At 37.5% G+C, this 27,182-nt stretch overlaps 1 protein-coding gene across 3 annotated transcripts in view; it reads right to left on the reverse strand.

Moving 5' to 3' along the window:
* Window positions 1–27,182, reverse strand: part of LOC115223205 (acetyl-CoA carboxylase-like) — a 143,477-nt gene that overhangs the window by 108,015 nt on the left and 8,280 nt on the right. For 2 of the 3 annotated variants that reach the window (XM_029793673.2, XM_029793682.2), the window contains exon 2: window positions 22,560–22,781. In XM_029793673.2, the coding sequence (XP_029649533.1) occupies window positions 22,560–22,780 (221 nt within the window). In that variant the 5' untranslated portion in view covers window position 22,781. Of the gene's footprint in view, window positions 1–11,609; window positions 12,037–22,559; window positions 22,782–27,182 lie in introns of those variants that run through there. The other variant, XM_029793691.2, reaches the window with a different exon arrangement.

A 27,182-nucleotide genomic window follows, 5' to 3' on the forward strand; every position in this document is an offset into this window, starting at 1 on the left:
GTCTCCTAGCTTCCCTTCTGGCAGTCTGATACCCTTCCCTGCTACCACCGTTCTTCCAGGCCTTCCAAGCCTGTTTCTTTTGTCTAATAGCCCTGTCAACAATATTGTTCCACCACCATGTTATTTTGGGTCTTAAGGGGACTTTGCACCAGCCACAGATCTGGTCAGCGGCTTTCAGCAGGTTGTCCCTCAGAAACGTCCAGTTGTCTTCTACCCCATGTGTAGCTATACCCCCTTCCACTTCGTCAAAGGCTTCAAGTAACATATCTCTAAATCTCTGTCCATTCGCAGGGGCTTTAAGCTTCCAGACCCTTCTTCTCCATGTTGGTCGTCTTCTAGTCGCCCTCTTAGTCCTGATCCTAAAGTCACTAACTACCAGTCTATGTTGTGGGGTGCATTCTTCGCCTGGGAAGGTTTTGGCATTTTTAAGCAGCCATCTTTCCCTTTTTCTGGCAAGGATGTAGTCGATTTGGCTAGTATGCCGGCCCGATCGGTAGGTGACCAGGGGCTTGTTGGTTTCCTGAAGTTAGTGTTGCAGACCATAAGACTATTCGCATCGCAGAACTCCAGCAGCCTGGTTCCCTCCTCGTTGCGGGAACCATAACCGTAGCCTCCATGTACGCCATGGAAGCCCCCAGCATGTCGTCCAACATGCCCATTGAAATCACCAGCCACAAAGAGAAGGTCCCTGTCGTTCGGCGATGAGGTGGTCTGCAGTAGGGTGTCATAGAAACTGTCTTTCTGTCCATCGGGTAGCCCTGGCTGAGGGGCATAGGCCGATATAATGGTTGCTAATCTATTATGAAGCACTATTCTAATCTTAAGTATTCTGTCACTTACTCTGATTACCTCAATTACTCTATCTATCCATTTCTCAGCGATAAGTATACCCACGCCACCAACCCCGTCAGTGTTCCCTGCCCAGAAAATCTTGTACCTGTGTTCCTTGCCTGTGAGGACCCTAGCAGATCCTCCTCTCCACCTTATTTCTTGCATACAACATACATCAACACGTCTCCGTTCAAGCATCTCGACTATCTCGCCAGACCTACCTTTCAATGTGCCAACGTTGAGGGTGCCCACCCTGAGAGTGTGGGAGGTGTGGGCCTCTGAGACCCTGGGATGAGGGGCCGCAGTGCTCTGTACCTGAAAAGAAAGCTTGCATTTGCCAGATATCATACTGAGACTCTAGACTACAACCTGCATAAATTTCAAAGTTTTTGCGCTATATGATCACAATAAACCCTACATAGGGGTGCGGGGGGGGGGTCAAGAAAGATAGAAAACAGAAACTTCCGGTTCTGGTGGATGGGTGGGAGGGCGGGATACAATCAATGTATAATATATAATCAATAATATATTACAATCAAGAATTACATAATTTAAATTTTACAATCACAACAGTTTCTTAATAAATTTGATATTTTTAATAGATCACTACACAATATTGTTTAATAATAAATTCGATACTTTTAATGTATAAAAATAAAGTATTTATTACTTTTATTTTTTTTAAAGATCAGTTGTAATAATGTCTCAACCAACTGCTAAAAAGGCAAAACTGAAGAACTACAAAGAAGATTTTATTATGTTTGGTTTTGTATCTGTAGACACAAAACTTATGTGTCTTGAAAGGAAGGGAATATTTTGAGAATAAAAAGAAAATGCAGCCAATCAAACTACCCGACTTTGTAAAGAAGATAAATACTGAAAAAAGCAAAGACACTCAAACCAAGTTATTTGGTCTCTGAAATTATTGCCACGGTTGCAGCACCTCAGATTTATGGGGAGAAACTTGTCAAGCCTGCTATAATAGCTTGTGCAAGTGAGGTTCTGGGAAAAGATGCTGCATCTATTCTGAGTACAATTTCACTTTCAAATAGTACAATTTACAATTACAAGAAGACGGAATGAAATGTCTAATTTTGTTGAGAAGAAGATTGTGGAAATTCTCCAAAAGACAAATTTTTCTATCCAGGTTAATGATAGCACAATTCATAACCAAACTATCCTTCTGGTCTATGTCAGATTCCTCCTTGAAGATGATATAAGGGAAGAAATGTTATTCATTAAAAGTTTGTCTGAAACTACTAATGGAGAAGATATATTCAATGAAGTAATGCAGTATTTTAATGATAAAAATATTCCATTGACTAATTTGATCAACATTGCATCAGATGGAGCTGCAGCCATGACTGGAAAAGTGAAAGGTTTTGTTTCTAGAATGAAATCAGTTGCTCCTCAAATTTTTTATATACATTGAATTATCCACAGACAGCATTTGGTTGCTAAGAATATTGGAGGACACATGGAAGAAACACTCAACACTGCCTTACATGCAATTAACTTTGTCAACTCAAACTCAGTGAATAATACATTTTTTATGCAATTATTGCTTCACACAGAAGCAAGATGGTTGTCAAAAGGCCCGAGCCTTGAAAGACTAGTGAATTTGTGGGACCCATTAATCAACTTTCTCATGTTCAAGAGTCAGATGACCCACTACAACTCCAAGAAGCAAGCTGATACAGCTAAGAAAATTTTGGAAAGACTTTCTGAGTTTAAATAAAAAATATTCTACTTGAGTGATATTTTTAAAACAGTAAATCTGCTTAACTTAGAGCTGCAAGGTAGAAGATCAGATTTGGTCACCTGTCACCTGGGGAAATTAAAATTTTAGAAAAAAACGTTTGGAAAAAAAAATTTGACATCGTTTCAAAATTTTAACACTACTGTTCCTACATCAGAATGCATTACTGCATGCATTACTCATCTTGAAGGTCTTCATGTAGACTTTGAGAGAAGATACAATGATTTATTAAAAATAGATTGTCCACTCTGGTTTCTAGACCTAGAAAATTATGAGCCAGGAGATGAAAATTTGAGTTGGCTGAAAAGTTAGATTTGAAAGAGAATATGAGACTGAGAAGAGTTGCAAAAGAAGGTGTCTTTGGCTACATATCGATAAAGGAAACACGCCCAAATATTTTTCAACATGTAGAAACAAGCATCACTTCTTTCCCTACCACATGGATGGTAGAATTTACATTTTCAGCTGTTATAGATATTTTAAGTAGAAAAAGAAATAAATTAGATGTCAACAGCAGAGGAACTATCAGACTAAGACTAAATGAGTTCATTAAAATTGATTATGATAACTTGTATCAGAAACATCAATATCAAGCCAGTCACTAGCTGAATGGATTAAAAATGAATGACTTTATGAAAAATGATTTTGATATGTTGTATTTATCTTTGTTTACTAAAATGAATTTTAAATTTATCGTTGGTTTGCTAAAATAAATTTTAAAGTGTAACTAGACTATTTTGCTTTTCATTAAGTATCTTAGTGCGAAAATAGAACAGCATAAAGTAAAACTAGAAGTGGTCCCTAGATATTTTTTCAAGTAAAATAAGGTCCCTGGGTTGAAAAGGTTGGGAACTACTGGTCTAGGCCATGTTTTCTTTCCTTTTTCTTCTCCCCTTTGTTTATATTCTATGCTCTTGTTTTTTTACTCTGATGAAGTGCCGTCCAATTTATTTAGAGACAGCATTTTGGCAACGGACCGGAAATGGCCATAAGATATGTTATGTCACCTATTTGTTATGTCAAGCTTTGTATTCAAAAGTAAGCTATAAATGTGGTCCAATTGAGGTGTTTGCGAATCTGAGGTTTTCTCCATTTTCTGACTGCTGAGGACATGCATAAGCTTGCAAGAAACGAAGCTAGTATAGTCTGCTGGATGTGTAATGTCAGTGTGCATACATGACAGAATGTAAGCATACTGAGAGAAAAGTTGGACATAAGAAGCTTCAGATGTGGTGTTCAAGAGTGATGACTCCGTGAGTACTTGCTTGTGTGCATGCTTGTCTGTAATTTGATACAGCCAAACCAGCTCATAATGGGAAAATACTCTGAAAGTAAGATACCCTTGGAATGTGAATACAAACGGAATAAAACAAGTTTTGCATAAATCGGACCATGGACTGGGATGACCCAATATATATATAACCAGTATATGAAGCCAGTATGCTTCGCTGGATGTGCAATGTCAGAGTACATGTATGACAGAGTGTAAGCATTTTGAGAGACAACTGCACTGGTATGGTCATGTGATGCACATGGACGGACAGCTGTGTAAAGAAGTGTTGATCTGTAACTGGGGAGAAAACCTGTGGCACAGGTAGACCCAGGAAGGCATGAAATAAGGTGGTGAAGCATGATCTTCAAACTTTGAGCCTCATAGAGGAAATGACACGTCACCAAGACCTTTGGCGATATGCAGTGCTTGAGAAGACCTGTCAAGCCAAGAGAAATCATAGCTGTGGATGATGCATTACCATGTAACTGACACATAAAAAACACCTTTCAAGTGTTGGGCCTCATAGCGGCCAAGTGGCCGGTACCAGTGTCATGTGAAAAGCTTTTTTCGAGTGTTAGGCCTCATGGAAACAATGACAAATGACCAAGACCTTGACATTATGTTGTGCTTGAGAAGAAGACCTATCAAGCTAAGTAAAATTGCATCGTGGCAGACACCAGCATTGCGCTAATAGTACCTGTGCCAGTAACACATAAAAACACCCATTACACTCCCAGAGTGGTTGGCATTAGGAAGGGCATCCAGCCACAGAAACCATGCCAAATCAGACTGGAGTCTGATGCAGCCTTCCAGTTTGCAAACCCCGGTCAAACTATCCACCCCATGCCAGCATGAACAATAGACATTAAATGATGATGATATGATATATGTGTGTGTATTTTCAGCATTAGATAGTGTACAAAAAGAGATCTTTTTCAAACCTAGCACCCAATACTTGATCTCATGAGCTCAGCAATTATGCATTTGCTGCATAATTAAAAAAGTTCACTTCACAATGATGTTTGTGTTCAGTCCCATAGCTGGGTACCTTGGTTAAATGTCTTCTTTCGACCAATGCTTTATGACGGAATCTGGGAAACAGAAACTACTGGAAACCAGCAGGTATACTCACACATGCGCATGCACATGTGTGTGCAACACTAATGCATTTTTCTATCAGAAACATTCTTTAAAAGTTTCAGTCATTTGACTGCAGTCATGCTGGAGCACCACCTTAAGTTTTAGTTGAATGTATTGAACCCCACCTCTCCGTAATTATTTTTTAAAAGCCTGGCACTTATTCTAGAAGTCTCTTTTACCAAATTGTTAAGTTACAGGAACATAAATACATCAGCACCGATTGCCAAGCAGTGTAGAGGAACACACACACACACACATATATACGACAGGTTTCTTTCAATTTCCATCTACCAAATCCACTCACAAGGCTTTGGTCAGCCTAAGGCTACAGCAGAAGACACTTGCTCAAATCATCATTTAATGTCTGTTTTCCAAACTGGCATGGGTTAAATGAGTCATTATAGTTCAAGTCAAAAAAGTCCAGCTGTAACCATGGTCTGTCTGAGATTACTTCATCTAATGTTTCTTTCTCTCTTACAACTGTAGAGAATGATATGAATAGAAGTTATCTGACTGCTATTTCTTTCAAGGCAATTGACCACAAAGTGATTCCATTATTAGTTCGTTCCTTCTAAGTTGATGCTGCTGCTGTTTAGCAACAAGTCAATACTGATTGACCAAACCTAATCTGTAATCATGGGTGCTGGAGCCATAATCATATCTTTCAGGTCAGCTGGCTGAGTAGTCAGTGTCATATAGAACAACACCTTATGGTATTTGTTCCAGCTCTCAGTGCTCTGAGTTCAAATCTAGCCAATGTCAACTTTGCCTTTCATCCTTTCAGGATCTATAAAAAAAAAGTAACAATCTAAATTGATAGATTGGCAGAATTGTAAGAATGTCAGACTTGACTACCTTATGGTATTTGTCCTACTCTTTGCATTCAGAGTTCAAATCCTGCCACTGTTCACATGACCACTTAATCTGTCATCCAGATTAACACCACACCCTAGCATATTAGGTGCTTTAAGTAGAATCTACCTCTGTTCAAGTCAGGTCTATAATTTAAAGACATCTCCCTTCACTCCCTTTTACCATTTTTGGAAACCCACAGGGCTAGCTTTCTTTCTAATTGAAAGATAAAATATCAAAAAAAAAAACTAAATGAACAAATGTCTTTTCCCTCCTTGAGACAGTAGGATGTGTAATTAAGGAGACTTGGCTGCTATTTCTAGCACGTCATGCAACCACAAGAAAGTTCACCACCAATGCCCCCACTCCTTGAACTTGTTTGTATAGATTACAATTTCACTGGTTACAAACAATATGTACCACTATAGTAAAGAAAATGATGGCATTTTTTTCTCACTATTTAAGTAGCCTAGCCAGAATTAAATATGTTAACACTAAATTAACAACACACACACAAGTACATAGCTAATGCTTTGCACATGATGTCATACTACTACAAATGCAACAACCCATTCATAAAACATGTGACTAACAAATACTAATTACTATTCTATACTATTTATAAAAATACTATTTTAACCTCACCTTCTTTTCTTTCGCTCTACGAATTAAGAGAAGAAAAAAAGAGATGCAGTGGAAAAATATAATCTTAGGTTCATAGCTGAAATACTTTTGATCAAAGATCAGCTCAATCAGGGTATTTCTTCTCAAATTCAGTACCCTGAGATGAAATCTCATTGAGGACACCCATGCCTTTCATCCTTTCGGGAGTCAATAAAAAAAAAAACTACAAATCCAGGAAGTCAGACTGGCAGAACTGCAATTATCTCTGACCGGTGACCGGTAATAAAGTTACAGTAATAAAGTCACAATTAATTTATGGGATCCGGACAACCCCACCGCTGGGACAAAACCCCCTCGGACACCCCCACCACCACCGGACAAAACCCCTGTAACTTTTTTACCTGGATTCGTCTGACCTCGTGCCTAGTAGCATTTATTCCAGTTCTGCACATTCTGAGTTGCATGCCTTAACCCTTTAGCAATCACATTATTTTGTCAAAAGTAATGCTTATTTATTCACACTGTTTTGAATTGGTCATGCATCATTTCGTAGCCGAAATCGGCAAGGTGGCAGAATTGTTAGCACGCCCGTTACTACAGTTGAACACTGTGACGATGAAATTGACTCATCCCCTCCTCCAAAGTTGCTGCCCTTGAGGCAAAATTTGAAACTCATAGTGGGTTACGTTGAAACGGTATACCTCAACTGCTATTTCTAAAATATTTAATATCATTAAAAGGTGGGTACTTGTATCGCAGAGTGGTCACAAGTACCTAAAAGGTGACATGATGGGGAAGTACTTTATCCTCTTTTTATGAAATTTTTGCATATCATGTTGTTACTTCCGGTTTCTATCGCAATTTTCGTTTTTTAAGGATAATTATCTTTCACTTTTAAAAGGCGGCAAATTGCATGTTAACCATCACATTCTACCCTCTTAAAACATTGGACAGCATATACAAGACTGATAACAAAAAAAAACGAGAAGGGGTGTCACAGCTGGAATTTATTTGATCATGTTTTGTGCATCGCTTGAAAACAAGAAAATAACATATTTTTCTCTTTCTCTCTATATCACACCACAAGCGCAAAGATGTGAGAAGATGGATGGCACGGGCATCTACGGTACTTGGAAGTTGAAGAAACATGATCTTAAATTAGCAGGACATCAACCAGCGACTCAAACTTGAACTGTACACACAAGAGTCCACACCTCAGAAAACATGAACCCTGAAATCCTATACAAGCAGGCGAGAAGTTTCAGAAATTCAAATGTTTTCAGACTGCACTAAGGGACAAAGTGTAGAAATACTTTCACAAGAAAAGTTCTGGCGATCTTTCGATACTAGTAACATAACTGAAAGATCGCCAAAGTTCTTACAAATCATACACTGCCACCAAAATAATTAGAAGGAAGAATAAGAAAACCACACCACAGTAACTAAGCAACGTAAGTGTTCTGACAAGACTTCCCAAAACCTAAGAGGTGGACTTCTCTCATTAGCAACAAGTATCTGACCAAACAAGGTGGTGCTGGTCAGATTGGTTAGAGTTAGGAAGCGTTCGCAGAAGACTGAGCAACTATGGTGTGTGTGTGTGTGTGCGTGTGTAGGAATGTGTGTACGCGCATGCGTAAGGGAGCTGGTGTAAATTCCCAGCATTTTACGTTGCCTGCAGGGATTAACAAATTTCCCGGATCTTTTCGGTTTGACCGGCAGTTTTTTTTAAATAATTTCCATGTAACTAAACACTTTTAAATTTCGTATTATACTGGTAGAATTTGTTTATAAAACATCTTTTTCTCTTGGCTTTATTGAGAAAATTCTATAGTTTGTAAGATATTTGTTGTTTTTTCTTCAATTTCTGCAATTTCAACCAATCAATGACGTCTATTGAGGTGAAAACATTCTGTGCCGTATGAATATGTCCCTCGTTTAAGAAACAGATTGGGTTTATTTACATTTGTGAAGAAAAAAAGATACCCTTCCCCCACCCTTAACCCTAAAACAGATTGAAATGCAATAGATCAATACTAGGGTCATAATTATGGGTGACAATTTCATATGACACCGCTAGAAAAAACTGCCGTTCAAACCAAAAGGATCCAATTGCCCTTAAATTATATCCTATTGTTAACTAAAAAATGGATAATGTGATCCTGGATCTGGGTTCCTTACACGGGGTGGTCACGGGTGAAATGCCTTAAGTCAGCAGTCACCAACATTTTTTGACCGGTTTCGTGCAAGAATTTATCCACGAGCCGCATAAGAAAACCAAATAAAGTACATATATAATTTAATTATTACATAAGACATACTTACACATATATGACACACCCTGATCGTTAGGGGGGCACAATTGTGTAGGTAAGAGCTATTACATATATAAAATATATATTAGACAAAAGCACACGGCAAACTGCGAATTTCAATGAAATAGAAATAAAATTTTTGAAATTTATTCTTTTCATTGCGGCCCGGTATCAAATGACCCACCGTCCGATGTTTGGGAACCTCAAATTAAAATTGAGTCCACACGACCAGATCCGACCTGGGGTTAAACAACAAGAGACAAATAGTACAATAACACCTGTATTATTCTCCTCGTTTGTACGTCTCCCTAATGAATTAATTTAATCTATTTTATTGGGGCGACAAATAAAAATAATTTTATTGCTTTCGTTTGTAACAGTGAAGGTTAAGGTGAGGGCTGCGTTGAAATAATTGGATTTATGTGAGATGAACAAGAAAAAAAAATGAAACAGTAAAAAAGCTGCAATGTTTATATAACAGAAACGAGGGATACACGTGACGGGAGATAGTTGTAGCTCGAATCTTACTGTTCTCAATTGAAATCTTTCTGGGATCGATATAAAACAGTTTTATATTGAATTAGTTCGATACTTTCTCTGCGTTACAAAAACATGCTTTAGTAAATATTAACTCATTTGATAATCCTCCGATACACATACACACGTGTGTGTGGATAAAGTAGTGACCTGGATTATTTATAAGTAAGTAATTCGTGACCGTCCCATGTTAGGCAAGGTAAAGAATACGCAACCACTCGTTTTCGGCGTAACAAAAACCCTGACCTTAAACACCGGATGTGCATATTCTTTACCTTCGCCCCATCTTTTCATATAAGCCAAGAAACAGTCTACACTATCCAACTGAGAGATTCCTGCAATTACTGGCGAGACAGGTGCCAACGTAATGCTGTGTTTTCGTTTGAATAACTTTGGTAACCTATGAGAGAAAATATAAGGCACTCGGGTAAACCAGAATCTCACCTACTTAAAGTCTTAATTGCATACCACCGTGTAAACAGATATGTGTGTGTAAGTTACTCATATATTGCATCACACTTTAATAACATCGCTTAAAAAGCCTTAGGAAAAGCTTTCGCTCCACGGACCAACTATAGAGTTTCTCTGCTGTCGTCCGGTCCTCTGGAAATAACACCAAAATTTCCATCAAACTACATCCAACTCTCTTAAACAGAGAATGTTTCAATAAATGTAGTTCCCGGTAGACAAAAAACTACTGCAACGTTTCGATCAGGTATGCCTAGAAGATTTACAACAGCAACCTGAAGCTTCACACCCTAGTATAAAAGTGTGTGTTAGATGTGAATCTAAAATATAAGAGAAAAAAAAACACTGAATATTTGAATGAATGATGCGTTCGATAGGTGTGGGTATGAAACGCACAAGCTCTTTGCCACACACGTGTGTCTATAACTGTATTAACATAGGCAAATAAACACTAGATCACATAAAACACATATATACATACACACACCTAAATTAGAGTTCGGCGATGAAAGATTGCCTAGAGTTCTTTCAAAATGTTAGACATTTTAAAATGACAAATATATACAATATATATATATATATTTGAATGAAACAGTTCTAGTCCTGTAGAAGCTCCTTCTATAAAATAAATTAATTTACTCTGCTATATATTGAGTACCTTATTTACTGTGGTTAACCCCGACTCAACCCGGGACCTACATATATATATATATATATATATATATATGTATGTATATATATATATATATATATATATATATATATATATACACACACACACACACACACATTCTAAATAGCATCAATAGAAAAGTTGTCTGTATCCTAGAGAACGAATACCAAAATATCTGTAATTCCGACTTGTCTGCCAATCTCCTTAGTTGCTAATAAACAGTCTGGCATCAGGAACGAAGGAAATACATTTTCCATGTCTATTTCTTGTTTAATCAAGACCCCCTATACGAAACGTTTGTCTTTTTATTTCAAGTCACTGTCCCTCTTTGTAATCTAGTAAATAGAAATTCCGTACAGATTGTTCCCGTTTTTATTAACTAGCTTCCTTCCATGACCAACCAAGTTGTATATATAACAAAATGAAGGTGAAATAGTAGACAGAAGCGTGCAAATGATTACGGGTACAGTGAGGGTGTGGTGTATGTATACACATATGTATAATAAAGCTCTGTGTGGTTTCCCCGGTTTTTGCTATTAACGCTTCATTTGTTTCTTTAATAATTTAATTTCGTTTAGGAGTGACCTTGAGAGAGGCATACACACCACAACTGCATCCCCCAATTCATTCTAAACTAACATAACTAACTCCAAACCATTGTTATTATTACCAATTATATTCCTGGTAAGGGCGTTCTGTAAAACGGGACAAAAACATTTCGCCATGCCACAAGAGAATAAGCCGTCCTTATTATTATTATCCTGCTTGTTATATATACTGTTGTGATCGTTGTTACGGAAACTAACCACCACTATCATCATCGACAATACTAACACTATGAATAAATTTAATTAATTAAAATTAAAAAAAGAGACAGAGCTTTCTCAATAGTGTAAGCCATCCTTATTATCATGCTTGTTATTTATACCGTTGTTATCGTTACGGACACTAACCATCACCATCATCATCACTAACACTTTAAATAAAAACATACGGAGCATGATCTCACTTATATCTAAGCCATAAAAAGCGATGAGACAGAGGATAAAGATAAAACAAAAGTACTTTTTCTGCATAGAATACATCAAGTATAAACTAAAAGCAAAGCACACACAAAAGAAAAAAACAATATATCCTTACGTAGGCAATGGATATTCCATGAAGTTATTATGACAACTGTCTGCGAGTTCCATCATTGGAAATAAGTTATATTCAAATTTGCAAAGTAAAATTGTTTCATAACTGGCTCTTTGGAGAGAGAAATCAATCCATGTTCTGATGAAACACTTGTTCTGGTTTCGGGAAAGTTATCAAAGTGGAGCGAATGGGTGGATTCTATACGAGATTTTGAATGTGTGTAAAAAAAAAAATAGCGAGAGGGACGGGAGAGATTTAGGAGCGGGAATGATCGACGAGAGGGAAGTGAGGAACAGTGTTCGTCTTACGTGGTTATCCTTACTTCCAGGCCAATCCCCAACAATACAGTTCGACAGCTCATTTTAGAAGTTTCCTAAGATAAAGAATGAGCTGTAACAACACTAAGGAAAGAAAGAACGAGACCTGAAATAAATATTTGATAGCAAAACTTAAATATAGAGAGAAGGTAGGAAGAGAAAGAGGAAAAGGTTGAATAGAAATGAGGAAGTAAGAGTGTAAGGCAGATAGAAAGAGAAAATGAGTTGAGAGAGAGCGCGAAAGAAATGAGGAGCGTGTTCGTGCGTGCGTGCGTGTGTGTGTAAAGAAATCTAGATTAATTGAAAGCGAGTAAGTGGTGAAAAAAGACAAGCTGAGAGAAAATAAAAATGAGGGCGCACAAAATGAATTATTGACAGTGAAAAAAAAATGTAATTTCAGTTGATTCTAATAATTAATTTTCTCTTTTTTTTTTTTTAAAAAAATAATGTAGAACTACCAACAAATTAAACAAATAGAATAGATATCTAATTACTTCAAATCTCCCAAGTTGTGGAAATAGCAATTTGTGGGTACTCAGTCCTACCACTGAAATCAAAACTTCGTTAATTAAGAACTTACCATTAATCACAATCCTACTCAAGTGTTACATATCAGTAAATTGATATATATCCAGAAAAATGTCTCGTTCAACAACCACCTGGCTACATCTTCAATTCGAGATGTTTCCATGGTTATTAATGCTATACGTTAATATTAATTATCACAAGATCCACAGAACTGGCCAAGCAAGTAGAAAGCTAGAATGATTGTATTACTATGCATAGTTTATAGTTCCCTACTATTCTGGGTGCAAATCTTACAGGAATTGACTCTGTCATTCATCCTTCCAGTTACCAATAATTTGCTGGATTCAATTTAACCAATTTTACTCCATCTTCTTACAAATAAAGACTTGTTTCCAGGTTAAAGAAACCATTAATCAAACACGACAGTGTTTTTAAATAATTGCTTATTAACTGTCCTTCAATGTGCACGAAGACTGTTAAATTTAACCATTCCATTTCAGCATTCTTTAGTAATAACTGTTCATACTTTCCAACTGTCGGGAAGAAATCACATCTAAAATACTTGTCAATAGAAGGCTGTAGATGCAACATCTACCTCTTTCACTCATACAACACACACACACACACACACACACACAGAGTATAGTACATAAAAATACAGGAAGCTTAAGAATTAATACATAAAGGTCACTGCTATCAGCTAAATACAGATAGCAAATCAAATTGGGAGTAAAGCAGATTATAGAAATAGAACTGAATACACCTACAATGTAGACAATTTATTAGTAAATATTATTAATAATGATAAATCAAAGCAACAGCTGTAGCCAAGACAATAAAGTACGAGGTATAATACTTTACGATATTTAGTCTAGTACCTTACTATCCTGATATCAAAACTCCTCATAGTAATTTTTACTTTCATCCCTCTTGACTTAGTAAAATACATACTGTCAGTTGCCAGTAATATACTAAGATCAGTTCAATGACCAACCAATGGTTATGGTGAGTACAGTAAGTTGGGCTGGAAAGGTATCGCTGAAGATTTAATCTTCTACTTGCATATCTAAAAGTAACCTTGTTGAAACTACCCTGCCCACCCCCTTAAGCCATTCCCTCATGAGGATTTAAACATAGCACTGTAAGCCAATTAAATATTTGCCAAATCAGATACTAAAATAATTACTTAACTAGATATGAAAAAAGTGTAATTGATTAAATCAACTCAAAACTATTACTATTAATTATTTTATTCACTCTGGAGCGGATAGAAGACAGAGATGGTCCAGATATGACGCACCACCAGTGAGATAAATTAGTATTTAACTTAGAAAAACTCCAGATTGATCGGAGTAAGCAAATTAAATCATGTAAAGAAGACATCGATGACATAAATGAAGTGAAATTACTGTAGTTGGGATTCAAAATTATATCAGATTCAGTTTCCTGAAAGGTGGTGTTTTGTTTTGTCTTAATAATACAAATAATTTCAGTTTTAGATAAGTTTTAAAATGGAAAAACAAAAGGAAATTACAAAACATTTATGACCTCCCTAAGAGTAATAGTGACATAACTATTAGGTTGTTCTGAAAATAATGGCCGCTTTAAGTTTTGTGTTTTGAAACGCAATTTTATCATAGTATTTTAATTATATTTGAGGTGAATTTCAACGTACTTAATATTTGATGTATGCTCTTTAAAAATTTTCTAGTTATTTCAGACAGAAAACACTTTTGAAACAAAAACGCCCTTAATTATGAACATGGCAAAAAAGGACCTTTGCTTACTTTTCTTGCATGAGTTCAAGCTTGGGTACAATGCCTCCCAAACTGCTGCCAATATCAACAGAGCATGGGGAGAGGGGTCCACAAGTGATCACACAGTATGAAGGTGGTTTCAGAAATTTTGTAATGGTGATGAGAGCCTTGAAGATGAAGAAGGTAGAGGACAGTCATGCAGTCTTGACAATGAACAGTTGAAAGCAATTGCTGAACAAAACCCACATCAAAGTGTGAAAGAAATGTTTCAGGCACTTGGTGTCGGTATTGCAATGGTCTCATGCAATCTGCAGAAGGTTGGTAAGGTGAAAAAGCTCAATAAATGGGTACCGCATGAGCTCAAAGAATATCAAAATGTTCAGCGTTTTGAACTGTGTCAATGCGCTTTCTGCGAAACACCAATAATCCTTTTCTTGACCGAATAGTCACTAGTAACAGAAAGTTAATCTTTTATGATAACCGTAAGTGATCCACAAAACATTTCCCAAAGCCAAAGTTGCATCAGCAAAAGATTATGGTAACTGTCTGGTGGTCTGCAATTGATGTTGTCTATTACAACTTTCTGGAAGCCAATTACAGCAGAAGTTTACTGCAATCAACTCACTGAAATACATGCTCACTTGCAAAAAATGAGACCTGCATTGGTGAATCAGCATGGTCCAATTCTGCTTCACAATAATGCAAAGCCACATGTAAGAATGACGCTGCAGAAACTCACAGACTTGGGATACAAGACTACCACATCCTCCATATTCTCCTGATCTTTCACCTACTGACTACCATTTTTTAAAGCATTTAAACACTTTTAAGTGATAAAACTTTCAGGTCCAAACCAGAGGTGGAATCAGCTTTTAAAGATTTCTTAGCATCAACACCAATAAGTTTTTATCAACGAGGCATAAATGATCTCGTTGATCGATGGCAGAGATGCATAGATGTTCATGATTCATACTTTGACTAATCAAAACATTTCTATTATTAATTTTTCCAGAATAAAATTATGTTTCTGAAATCGGCCATCATTTTCAGAACAACCTAGTAATACAGTTTTTAACTGAAATCTAAAGTGATTCATTCGCACAATTCAAAGTGTTGTCCACATAGGAGAAATGTTCCCACATATGTGATGTCTATATAGCTGCTGCTACATACAGACATCTTGGACTACATCAAGAGGAAGGTCATCAAGTAACTGGCATAAAAGCACTTGCAGACATCCTACAGACAAGCTGCCTCATATCTTTTGCCTTTTCCACTGCTACAATAATAGCCTGTTTCTTGGAGTTGGCAAGTTTTGAACCTCCTCCTAGGCACGTCCAACTCATCTCTCCACCTCTTATTAACCATGTTATGTCCACTCACCCAGAGAGCCCACACTGATCACTATACCTGGTACCTCTTTCCCAGAACATTACTACCTGAAATCTTTTCTTTGGTCTCATGTCTTTCCTGCAGGTGTCAACTTGTAGCATTTTAAAACTGAATGGTATTAACCTCACTAGTCTCAGTGGACATGCAATGGCCATGATTACTGCCCTTCCTACTGACCCAGCAAGTACAAAAAAACAAAGGACCAAAATGCACATGAAGGAATTATAGTCAATTGATCTTTATCCCAATACATGACTGATAAAAGAAAATTAAACTGAATTCAACATTATTAACTCAACAAACACTGTATTTTCCAGCATACAAGTCAAATTTTTTGGACCTAAATTTACAGTCAAAAACAGGTCCGAATACCAAAAATATCATATGGAATGCAGTAGGATTTGGAAAGGGACGAAGTTTGAATGTTTACACCACATACTACTATCAACTCGTGTATCAGAAAATATGGTAAATATGATTTTAAAATGATATGAAAAATAATAGTGTAATATGTTGTATACAGAACTAAACTGTAGTGTCAGTAAAAGATACATGAGATGGAAATAAAGAAGAAAAAAGCTTGAAAGTTTTAAAAAAATGAAGATGATGTTTATGATGTGAGATTGAATTTCCTTCTTTCAGTAAGAAATGTAGGTCTTGGAAATCAAATTGCCAATTATTACCATTTCTGATATGACAGACAAATTAGTTGTATAGATAATTATAGAGTAGGTCACTCTTTTGAAGAGTAAAAATATAGACTGACAAGAAAGAACATGTGAAACTAGAGGTATTAAGGTTTGTATGCATAAGTATAGAGCATCATAAAACTAATTACATAGAAGGTAATTACTGCATTTTATGACATAAAAGACTCACGGGCATATAAAATGCACCCCAATTTCAGCTACAGACATTCAGTAGAAAAATTTTTAATGCATTACAGCATATAATATTTAAAGCAATTTAGCAGTACTTTACAAGACATTACAAAAGTGAAGGTACATGGCTTAGTGATTATGACATTTGGCTCACAATCACGAGGCTGTGAGTTCAATACCCAGTAGTGCATTGTGTCCTTGAGCAAGCCACTTTATTTCATATTGCTCCAATGCACACAGCTGGCAAAAATGAGTAGTACTTGTAATTCAAAGGGCTGGCCCTTTCACATTGAGTGTGACACTGAATTTCTTACAAAACTACATTATGGGTACATGAATCTGTGGCATGCTCAGCCATTTGCACATTAATTCCATGAGCAGGCTGTTCTGTTGATTGGATCAACTGGAACACTCGTCACCATAACAGATGGAGTGCCAGTTAAGTTACAAATGTACTTTAGTTACAGTGGAAAACTATATATATAAAGTAAATAATGCTGAACATAAAGTAAGCAATCATGAAAGTGCAAATATCCTACAACATAAGTTATATTAATAATTCTTTTTAATTTTTGGCACAAGGCCAGCAGTTTTGAATGGATGGGGGAAGCCAATGACATCGATACCAGTGTGCAACTGGTATTTATTTTATCAATTCTGAAAGAATGAAAGGCAAAGTCAACCCTGGCAGCATTTGACAATTAGTAATATTCATGTAAAAATTATTATGAAGTCAGGCTACATAGAAGAGACTATAGTAGTGAACATCAGTACAAGATATGCTAATGGGAGGCCCCAACTTCATCATCCTGAGTCCTATAGGGACAAGGATAGTTTTTGAGATAATGTTTTTTGGCAGGGGGTGCACCTTATATGCCATCAAATACAATAAACAGTATCTTTTATCTTTTACTTATTTCAATCATTAGACTGCAGCCATGTTGGGGCACTGCCTTGAATTTTTTTTTTAATCAAATGAATCAACCGCAGTACTTGTTTTTAAACCTGGTACTTATTCTATTGGTCTCCTTTGCCGAACCGCTAAGTTATAGGGAGGCAAACACACCAACACCAGTTGTCGAGCAGTGGTGGAGGGACGCACACACACACACATATAGACTTCTTTCAGTTTCTGTCAACCAAATCCACTCATAAGGCTTTGGTCAGCCCAAGACTGTAATAACAGACACTTGCTCAAAGATTCACATAATGGGACTGAACCCAGAACCATATGGTTAGGAAGCAAGATTCTTACCATACAGCCATGCCTTTCCTGTTGAATGAGCAATGCCCCAAAATTTGTCACATCAATTAAAACAAGAATATATAAATATAGCAGCACATGTAAACTTTACCTCTTGGGAATGAGATAAATAGATTACAATAACTGGGTACTATACTGAGGCTGTCCAGTTTAAGGGTATTTAGACCAGTAGTCATATCTAAAAGACAGGAGATGAGGCCAACTCTGAACTGCTTGGCACAAGAATTTTTTTTTACAGTTAATAAAGGGTAGTTTAAACCAAAACTCTTCATACAATGCATTTGAAATAACAATCACATATTCTGAATCAAGTAGATAATAATAGCTATCATACAAGCAATTGGGAAAAGAATGAACTTAAATGAAATACAGGGTACAGGGATAGAGTGCCACTGATATCCTCTTCCTAATGAGAAGATCAGAGTACACTCATGCCTTCTTCCTACAGGAGACTGTTTTGGCTAAGAACAAGTCACTATATTTTGTATTTACTTTTGATTGTTTTGTAGTTGTACTGAAAACTAGGTGCAAATTAATGGCTTGTGAGAGCCATGCAAGCTATTCCCATTTAGCATGCTTGGCTCTGTTCTCAAGCTTCTCCAAGCCATAACAAGAGTTTAAGAGTCTGTGAGAATTCCTAAACACTGATGGTCTGGTCCTCATAACTAAAACTTTCCAATTCCTAATGTGGAAGCAAAATGCAGAATTGAGAGATTTAAAAAGACAAAAAGCAACTGGGAAGAAGCCATACTTGATATGCAAAATGAAAAAGAGTAGAAAGGGCTTCCATGCCGTATACCCAATGTAATCTATGAATGAACAAGAGCTATAGTTGGATGTTAAGCAGGCTAACAAAGAAGGAAGACTTCATATGTAAGCAGATGCACAGGAATAGTTAGTAATAAGAGCACCTATGAAAGAAATTTGTTCAAATACTTGGCAGGCTCCCTGGAGGTGGTTGATAGCTTCTGTTACCTAGGTGACCTAATTAACAGTGGGGGTGGGTATTATGAAAATGTAGCAGCCATAGTAAAATCAAGAGTGAAAACATTCAGGGAGCTATTACTTTTGCTGGGAACAAAATATTGGGACATAAGCACTGAATGCAGAAAGAGTGTGAAAGCTGGAATGATATGAAGAAAGCATGCACCAATGGATATGTAATGTTAGTGTCCACTAACGATGGAACATATATAGGCTGAAATGAAAGCTAGATACAAGAGGAATCAGCTGTAGTGGGCGCAAGGGAGAAGATTGTACAAGTACAGGCTCATGATGCATTTGAAAGATGACAGTTGGGTAAAGAAATGTCACATGACCATCCACATGGAAAAAAGTTTGGAAAAGAAGCACCAAAAAAAATATGGGAAGAGGTGGTGAAGGCTAATCTTGAGAGGTTCATCTTCATAAAGGAGATAACGAAGAAAATAATGAGATGTTGCTGTGATGAAGAAAACCTGTCCAACCTAAGCAAACATGGGTAAATGAACTTAAAATGCTACAACTGCTGCTGATGATGATGATAATGACAGTAATGATGATGGTGACATTAACACTTTAGCATTCGAATGACTGTCAAATGTAATGCTTATTTATTCACATGCATTATCTGGTAGCTTTGAGATTTTGAAGATGTGATTGTTTATTTTTAGAATGACATTGTAAGGTGTGTGTGTGTATGAGAGAGAGAAAGAGGCTGGATCTTGCCAGTTTGGACATAAAACCAGAAGAATGTTGGGGCCTGATATGGCCAGTTTAAATGCTAAAGGGTTAATGATGATTTGAGTTAAATTTGAACTGACTTTCTAAGGAGTTGTAATTGGAAAAAGTAGGTAGCAAAGATATGAGCAATAAGACAAAACTGAAATTTGCACCAAATCATGTGAATACAGAAAATAAAAAGAAGTGTAACATTATGAATGGATAACGACTATGAGAATCTTGTGATATAAGAGAAATACTTAGTGAAAATCAACTATGAAATAAGAAATAACTGGTAAACTCCTAAATAATTCAGTAGAGAGAATAATGTAAAAGTTGTTATGAAATAACTTATACCTAGCTCTTTACTCTTTTACTCTTTTACTTGTTTCAGTCATTTGACTGCGGCCATGCTGGAGCACCGCCTTTAGTCGAGCAAATCGACCCCGAGACTTATTCTTTTTAAGCCCAGTACTTATTCTATCGGTCTCTTTTTGCCGAACCGCTAAGAGACGGGGACGTAAACACACCAGCATCGGTTGTCAAGCAATGCTAGGGGGACAAACACAGACACACAAACATATATATATATATACATATATACGACAGGCTTCTTTCAGTTTCCGTCTACCAAATCCACTCACAAGGCATTGGTCGGCCCTGGGCTATAGCAGAAGACACTTGCCCAAGATGCCACGCAGTGGGACTGAACCCGGAACCATGTGGTTGGTTAGCAAGCTACTTACCACACAGCCACTCCTGCACCTGAGTATTTCATATACAAAATTTACCAAAACCATTCTACTTCATCATCATCATCATTTAGCAACTGCTTTCCATGCTGGCATGGGTTAGACAGTTTGAGTGAAACTGGTAAGCTGGAGGGCTGCACCAGGTTCCAAACTGATTTGGCATTGTTTCCATGGCTGGATACCCTTCCTAATGCCAACCACTCCAAGAGTGCTGTTGGTGCCTTTTATATGTCACTGGCACGGGTGTCAGCTACGTGATACCAGCATCAACAACGACTATGATTTCACTTGGCATGATAGGTCTTCTCAAACACGGCTTATCATCAAATGCCTCAGTCACTTGTCATTGCCTCTGTGAGGCCCAACATTTGAAAAGTGCTTCTTGTGTGACACCAGCACTGATGCCATTTATGTGACCCACGCCAGTGGCACATAAAAAGCACCCTTTGAATGCTGGGCCTCATGGAAGCAAGGTAATAAATACCTATTTCTTACCTAACAGAAAATATATAATTGAAATTTCTGTTGTAATTTAATTGCATCCAATGATGCAGCATGTGGGACTTTTTGAATGGCACCCCTAACAAAAGATTGGTGCTACATTAGCATGCACTCTACTGAAGTATCAGTAGTATACACTGTGAAATGACTTGATCTGGGTTAAGATTAGGGTTAGGGGTTAAGGTTAGAGTTTTAGGTTAAGCGTGAACGTTAAGGGTTAGGATTTAGGGTTAATCTGCATGCTTATGTGTAAATGGCCCGGTACACTGCAGGGGCTACACACAGAGGGGACAAACAAGGACAGACAAACAGATTAAGTTGATTATATCGATCCCAGTGCATAAGTGGTACTTATTTAATCGACCCCGAAAGGATGAAAGGCAAAGTCGACCTTGGCAGAATTTGAACTCAAAACATAGTGGCAGACGAAATACCACTAAGCATTTCGCCCGGCGTGCTATCGTTTCTTATTTCTTTATTGCCCACAAGGGGCTAAACAAAGTGGGGACAAACAAGGACAGATAAAGGGATTATGTCGATTACATCGACCCAGTGTGTAACTGGTACTTAATTTATCAACCCTGAAAGGATGAAAGGCAAAGTCAACCTTGACCGAATTTGAACTCAGAACGTAGCGGCAGACCAAATACCGCTAAGCATTTCACCCGGCGTGCTAATGTTTCTGCCAGCTCATCACCCTCACAGTTCCTGTCGACCAAATTCACTCACAAGGCATTGGTCAGCCCAGGGTTATAGTAGAAAACATTTGTCCAAGGTGCAACATGGTGGGACTGAACCCAAAATCACATAGCTGCAAAGCAAGCTTCTCAACCACAGAGCCATGCCTGTGCCTCTATCTAAACAAAAAAAAAAATCTCAAGGTGATCATAGATGGAGGACAGCTTAACAGAGGTCTGTTTGACCATGGCCTACTTTGAGCTGAACCCAATCAATGACAACAACTACTAAATCATAGAATAACATAGGCCACAAGCCATAGTTAGAACACTGATTATACAATAACATTCAAACCAAAACTGAGATGGTAGATAACTGAATATCTTATTTCTGTATTGACCACAAGGGGCTAAACATAGAGAGGACAAACAAAGACAGATAAACGGATTAAGTCGATTATATCAACCCCAGTGCGTAACTGGTACTTAATTTATCAACCCCGAAAGGATGAAAGGCAAAGTCGACCTCGGCGGAATTTGAACTCAGAACGCATCGGCAGACGAAATACCTATTTCTTTACTACCCACAAGAGGCTAAACACAGAGGGAACAAACAAAGACAGACAAACGGATTAAGTCAATTATATCGACCCCAGTGCGTAACTGGTACTTATTTGATCAACCCCGAAAGAATGAAAGGCAAAGTCGACCTCAGTGGAATTTGAACTCAGAACGTATCGGCGGACGAAATACCGCTAAGCATTTTGCCCGGTGTGCTAACATTTCTGCCTGCTGGGTTTATGTGTCTACTTCATTGATTCCCATATTTCTCTGGTGCATTGCAACACTTGGGTCTACACCTTATCATAAATAACCTATAATTCTATAATAATATTCAGAAGACTGGATCACACAATACACAGAGAATTTCCAAGACATAACAATAAATCCAATACTCATTATTTAGAGATTTAGGGTTGTTTTCATTGAAAATGATACCTTCAGCAACCCAACTGAATGGGGAACAGTAGCAGTTCAAGGAATCATAGATATATTCACAACTGACCTTGAGCTGTTGTTACACTTTAGTGATTGATTACTTGTGTGAACGTGGCAGGTGGGTAAAATGAATACAGACATTACCTATCTGTACTTTTAATTTAAGACAAAAAGGGAATATTACCTGAGAACAGGTCGATGACCAATTCCATCTGAGTGAAAAGATTGTTGAGGAAAGACAACTGGGAAATTAGATGTTACTACATCGACACTTGTTCCATCAACACTTTCAGAACTCGACTGAGAACCAGCAGTCATCATCTCCAAAAATTCATCTTCTATACTGTCTTGAGTATTTTCTGATGAATCAGATACAGATGAGATTTTGTCAGGAAGAGTATCCATCCTAAAAAAGAAGAAAAACAAAAAAAAAAGTTCTTTAGAAAATAACATAAATGAAACAAAACATTTAAAAAAATGTACAGAAATAAGTGTAAGCACCCATAAAAAATGTAACATCTTCCAAATTATATTTTTAGAGAATAGAATAGTGAAAGAGAATCTGTAAAATACTACTATTTCAATATAAATTAAGATATTAGATGATAAGGAACTGGGCTTTTGAGACTGGGTTTTCCTCTTTCTACACCATGCTGGCATGGGTTGCATGGTTTGACCAGAGCTGGTAAGCTGAAAGGCTGCACCAGACTCCAGTCTGATTTGGCATGGTTTTCTACGGCTGGGTGCCTTTCTTAACGCCAACCACTCCAAGAGTGTAATAGGTGCTTTTATGTGCCATCGGCATGTGTGCCATTTGCATGGCACTGGTATCTGCCATGACTGCAATTTTGCTCGGCTTGATTGTCTCAAGCACAATGTAATGCCAAAGGTCTCAGTCATTGCCTCCATGAGGCCCAACACTCAAAAGGAACTCAGCCACTTTGCCTCCATGGGGCATTCATCTCTCTTGAACACCATATCTGATACCTAACTTTCCTCTCAAGATACTCTCTGAACTTTGCCCAGGCTATTCTTATTCTAGCAGCTATTCTCTTGGAGCATCCTCCTCTACTGCTAACTTAGTCACCTAGATAATGGAAGGTATCGACAACTTCTAGCTTACCTAATTGGCAGTTGATGGAGTCTATTTTCTGCACATTTCCAGCGTTTATTGTATCTGTGCATTTTCCACATACAAAAGCTACTTTCCCTGTTAACCTTCCTCTGATATTGCTGCACTTTTTATGTATCCAAAGCTTACACTGGGTGCATCTTATGGAGTTTCTACCTACACCTTTTCTACAGATCAAACAGGGATGCTTGATCTGAAAGGATTTGCGATTTGTCTGCCTTCCTACTTACTAAGACTTTGGTTTTTGCTAGGTTAACTCTAAGGCTTTTTGATTCTAGACCTTGCTTCCATACCTGAAGCTTCTCTAATTCTGGTAGTGATTCAGCCATAAGAACGTCATCAGTATAGAGGAGTTCCCAGGGGCAGCCTGTCTTAAATTCCTCTGTTACTGCCTAGAGGACTATGATGAACAAGAGGGGGCTGAGCACCAATCCTTGGTGGACCCCTACTCCTAACTGGAATTCTTCGCTGTACTCATTGCCAATCCTCACCTTACTAGTAGCATCCCTGAACATGGCTTGTACAGCTCTTACCAACCACTAGTCTATCCCTAGTTTCTGCACTGACCACCAAATAATGGATCATGGGACCCTGTCAAAGGCTTTCTCCAAGTCAACAAAGGCCAAGTGCAGAGGTTTATCTTTGGCCGGGTATTTCTCCTGCAGTTGTCTTATCATAAATACAGCATCAATGGTGCTTCTTCCTGGCACAAAACCAAACTGCATCTCAACTAGGCTAACTCTCTCCTAATTAGTTAGGCTATGACTCTCTCTATAACTTTCATCAATTGATCCAACAATTTGATACCTCTGTAATTATTTCTATCTAAGGCATCAACTTTACTTTTCTAGCAGTTGACTATGGTGCTGCTATAATTCCTTCGTGGACCACCTGATTTACAATATGGGTGACTAGACCATAACCCACACCACCAGATATTTTAAGCATCTTAGCAGTGGTTCCTGTTGAACCGGGGTCTTTCCCTGTCTTCATATCCTTAATTGTTTTATCTACCAAGGTACTGTTGTTTCGGGTAGCTGATCACCCAACTGGGTCAACATTTGGCAGACTCTCTTCCTCCCACTCATTCTCTACATTCAGCAGTCTTTCATAATGGCATTTCCAAACCTCTCTCTTTGCAGAATCATTAAATGCAAGTGCACCATCATCTGTGTGAACACATTTCTCTCCTATGATATCCTGATTTTCTCTCACACACTGTCTTGCAATACGAAACAATTCAGTTCTTTGGTCCTCATGTCGCTGAACATAGGCAAACTACTATTTTTCTGCTTCTCCTTTGGCTAAATATGCCTGTCTCCTAGCTTCCCTCCTGGCTATCTGATACAGTTCCCTGCTACCCCCACTCTTCCAGTCCTTCCAGGCCTGTTTCTTTGCTCTAATGGTGCTGTCTACAGCATCGTTCCAATACCACATTACCCTAGGTCTGGTTGGGAATTCGCACCACCCACAGATTTGATCTGTGGCACTCAGCAAGCTGTCCCAAACAGTAAACAGTAATTGGTGACAAGTAACTATGTTATAATAGAATAAATAGTGCATGAGTTTAAATGACAAAAAGAAATAAATGACCATCCCCAAGTATAACATAATATATATATATATATATATATATATATATATATACATATAGGCTTTTTTCACATCTAATCATAAAGACTTTCATTGGCTCATGGCTATAGCAGAAGACATTTTCCCAAGCTGTCATACAGAGGCACTAAACCTCAATCTCCTGGTTGGAAAGATAACTTTTTAACTATGTAGCCATGCCTATAACCCTCATCCAATAACCTTCAAATTTTATCAAAATTCTCAACTGCAAAGATTTTTGCTACAGGCTGTACATTATTCTAAATATCCACAGTTGAACTGGACAAGGTCTTTTGTAAATGTCATTCTATGTTTTGACACAAGATGACAACTTTGAAAGTTCACATTTCCTCATAAAATTCCTACACATTTCATTTAGCTTGCTTCAAATTATATATATACATTTATATTCTTATTATTATCATTATTATCATTTACATAGAAAAAGTTGCCAAAATTTGATTTTAATAATTTACAAAGATTTGTATTTCGAAATCTGTCAGTTTGTTGCCTTTAAGATTTTCAACAAAGGAAAATATTTGCTTACACAAATATAAAAATATTGAATACAGGTTTCTGAACTTAAATAAACTAAACCAAATAAAACAAAGAATTGCCAAACTATTAAAATTATGCAGCTATTTTCTTCAAGTTCCATGGGTGAGAAAATCCATTTTATAGTGACTTAGGTTTCAAATTTTAGCACAAGGCCAGCACGTTCAGGAGAGGAGATGAGTCGATTACATCAACCCCAGTGCTCCACATGTTACTTATTTTATTGATACCAAAAAGATGAAAGGCAAAGTCAACTTTGACAGAATTTGAATTCAGAACATTAAGACAGACAAAATGTTGCTAAGCATTTTGCCGAGCATGCTAAAGATTCTGTCAGCTCGCTGCCTATTCTTTAGTAGTATAAAAAAATGACCATCACCATATAAATGGTTTTTTTTTTATATAGGTGCATGAGCTTGTGATACAGCTTCTTTTTTGCATCTTCATCATCATCAACAGCATTTTAATGTCCCCTTTCTATGCTTTCAAGAGTCAGACAGAATTTGTTAAGGTAGAATTTCTACAGCCAGATGCCCTTCTTGTCATCAACCCTCACCTAGTAACATTTCCCTGCTGGTCAGATATGTTTTCAGAAAAGATCAGAAACAAAGGACACCACTCGTATGACAGTGATGCTTATTTTACAAGTAATGTGCACTGTCAGAACAATGAGACACATGTGCACGCACACACATACATATATACAATGGGCTTCTTTCAATTTTCATCAAAAATATTTTGTCAGCCAGGATATGGTAGAAAATACTTGCCCAAGGTGTCACTTGGAATGAACCCCCCATGTGGTTGGGAAGCAAACTTAACCATACAGTCATACCAATGCCTATAACTCTTACCCAAAGTACCATGATGTGGAACTGAACCTGAAATCATGTGATTGGGAAACAAACTTCTTAACCACACAGCCATATATGTGCCACTATCATTAACATCATTTAACAACTATTTTCCATGCTGGCATGGGTTTGACAGTTTAACTGGAGCTGGTAAGGCCAAGGGCCACACCAGGCTTCATTGTCTGTTCTGGCATGGTTTCTACAACTGGATGCCTTTCCTGCTGCCAACTACTCCACAGAGTGTGCTGGATGCTTTTTATGTGGCACCAACACCAGTGCTTTTTGTGGAATTCATTGTATAGTAGTCTTGTAGCAAATTGATCATCTTGACAGAGCTTGAAGAATGTTGTGAGCATGGTATTTTTTGTAGTTGGACTGTGTCTGTTAGTGTGCAGTCTCTGAGATGGAGGACAATGTCATGCTTGTCATGTTCTTGTCCAACCTGAAGCACAGCTATTTCATTTGCTGTCGGTGCATTAAACTTCCCTCCATGTTGACCAGATGGTTCTTGTCTAATCTGATAACTACCTTGTAATCCATGGAGTCATGTGGAATTGTTTCAAGTGCAGTCTTGAAGCTTCTGATCTGGTTGTTGTTGTTATGCAGCATTTTTTGCAGACACTACAATGTTCATCTTGATGCTGGAAATGTTCTT

The sequence above is a fragment of the Octopus sinensis genome, linkage group LG2 (genome assembly GCF_006345805.1).
Source record: "Octopus sinensis linkage group LG2, ASM634580v1, whole genome shotgun sequence".
Lineage (NCBI taxonomy): Eukaryota > Metazoa > Mollusca > Cephalopoda > Octopoda > Octopodidae > Octopus > Octopus sinensis.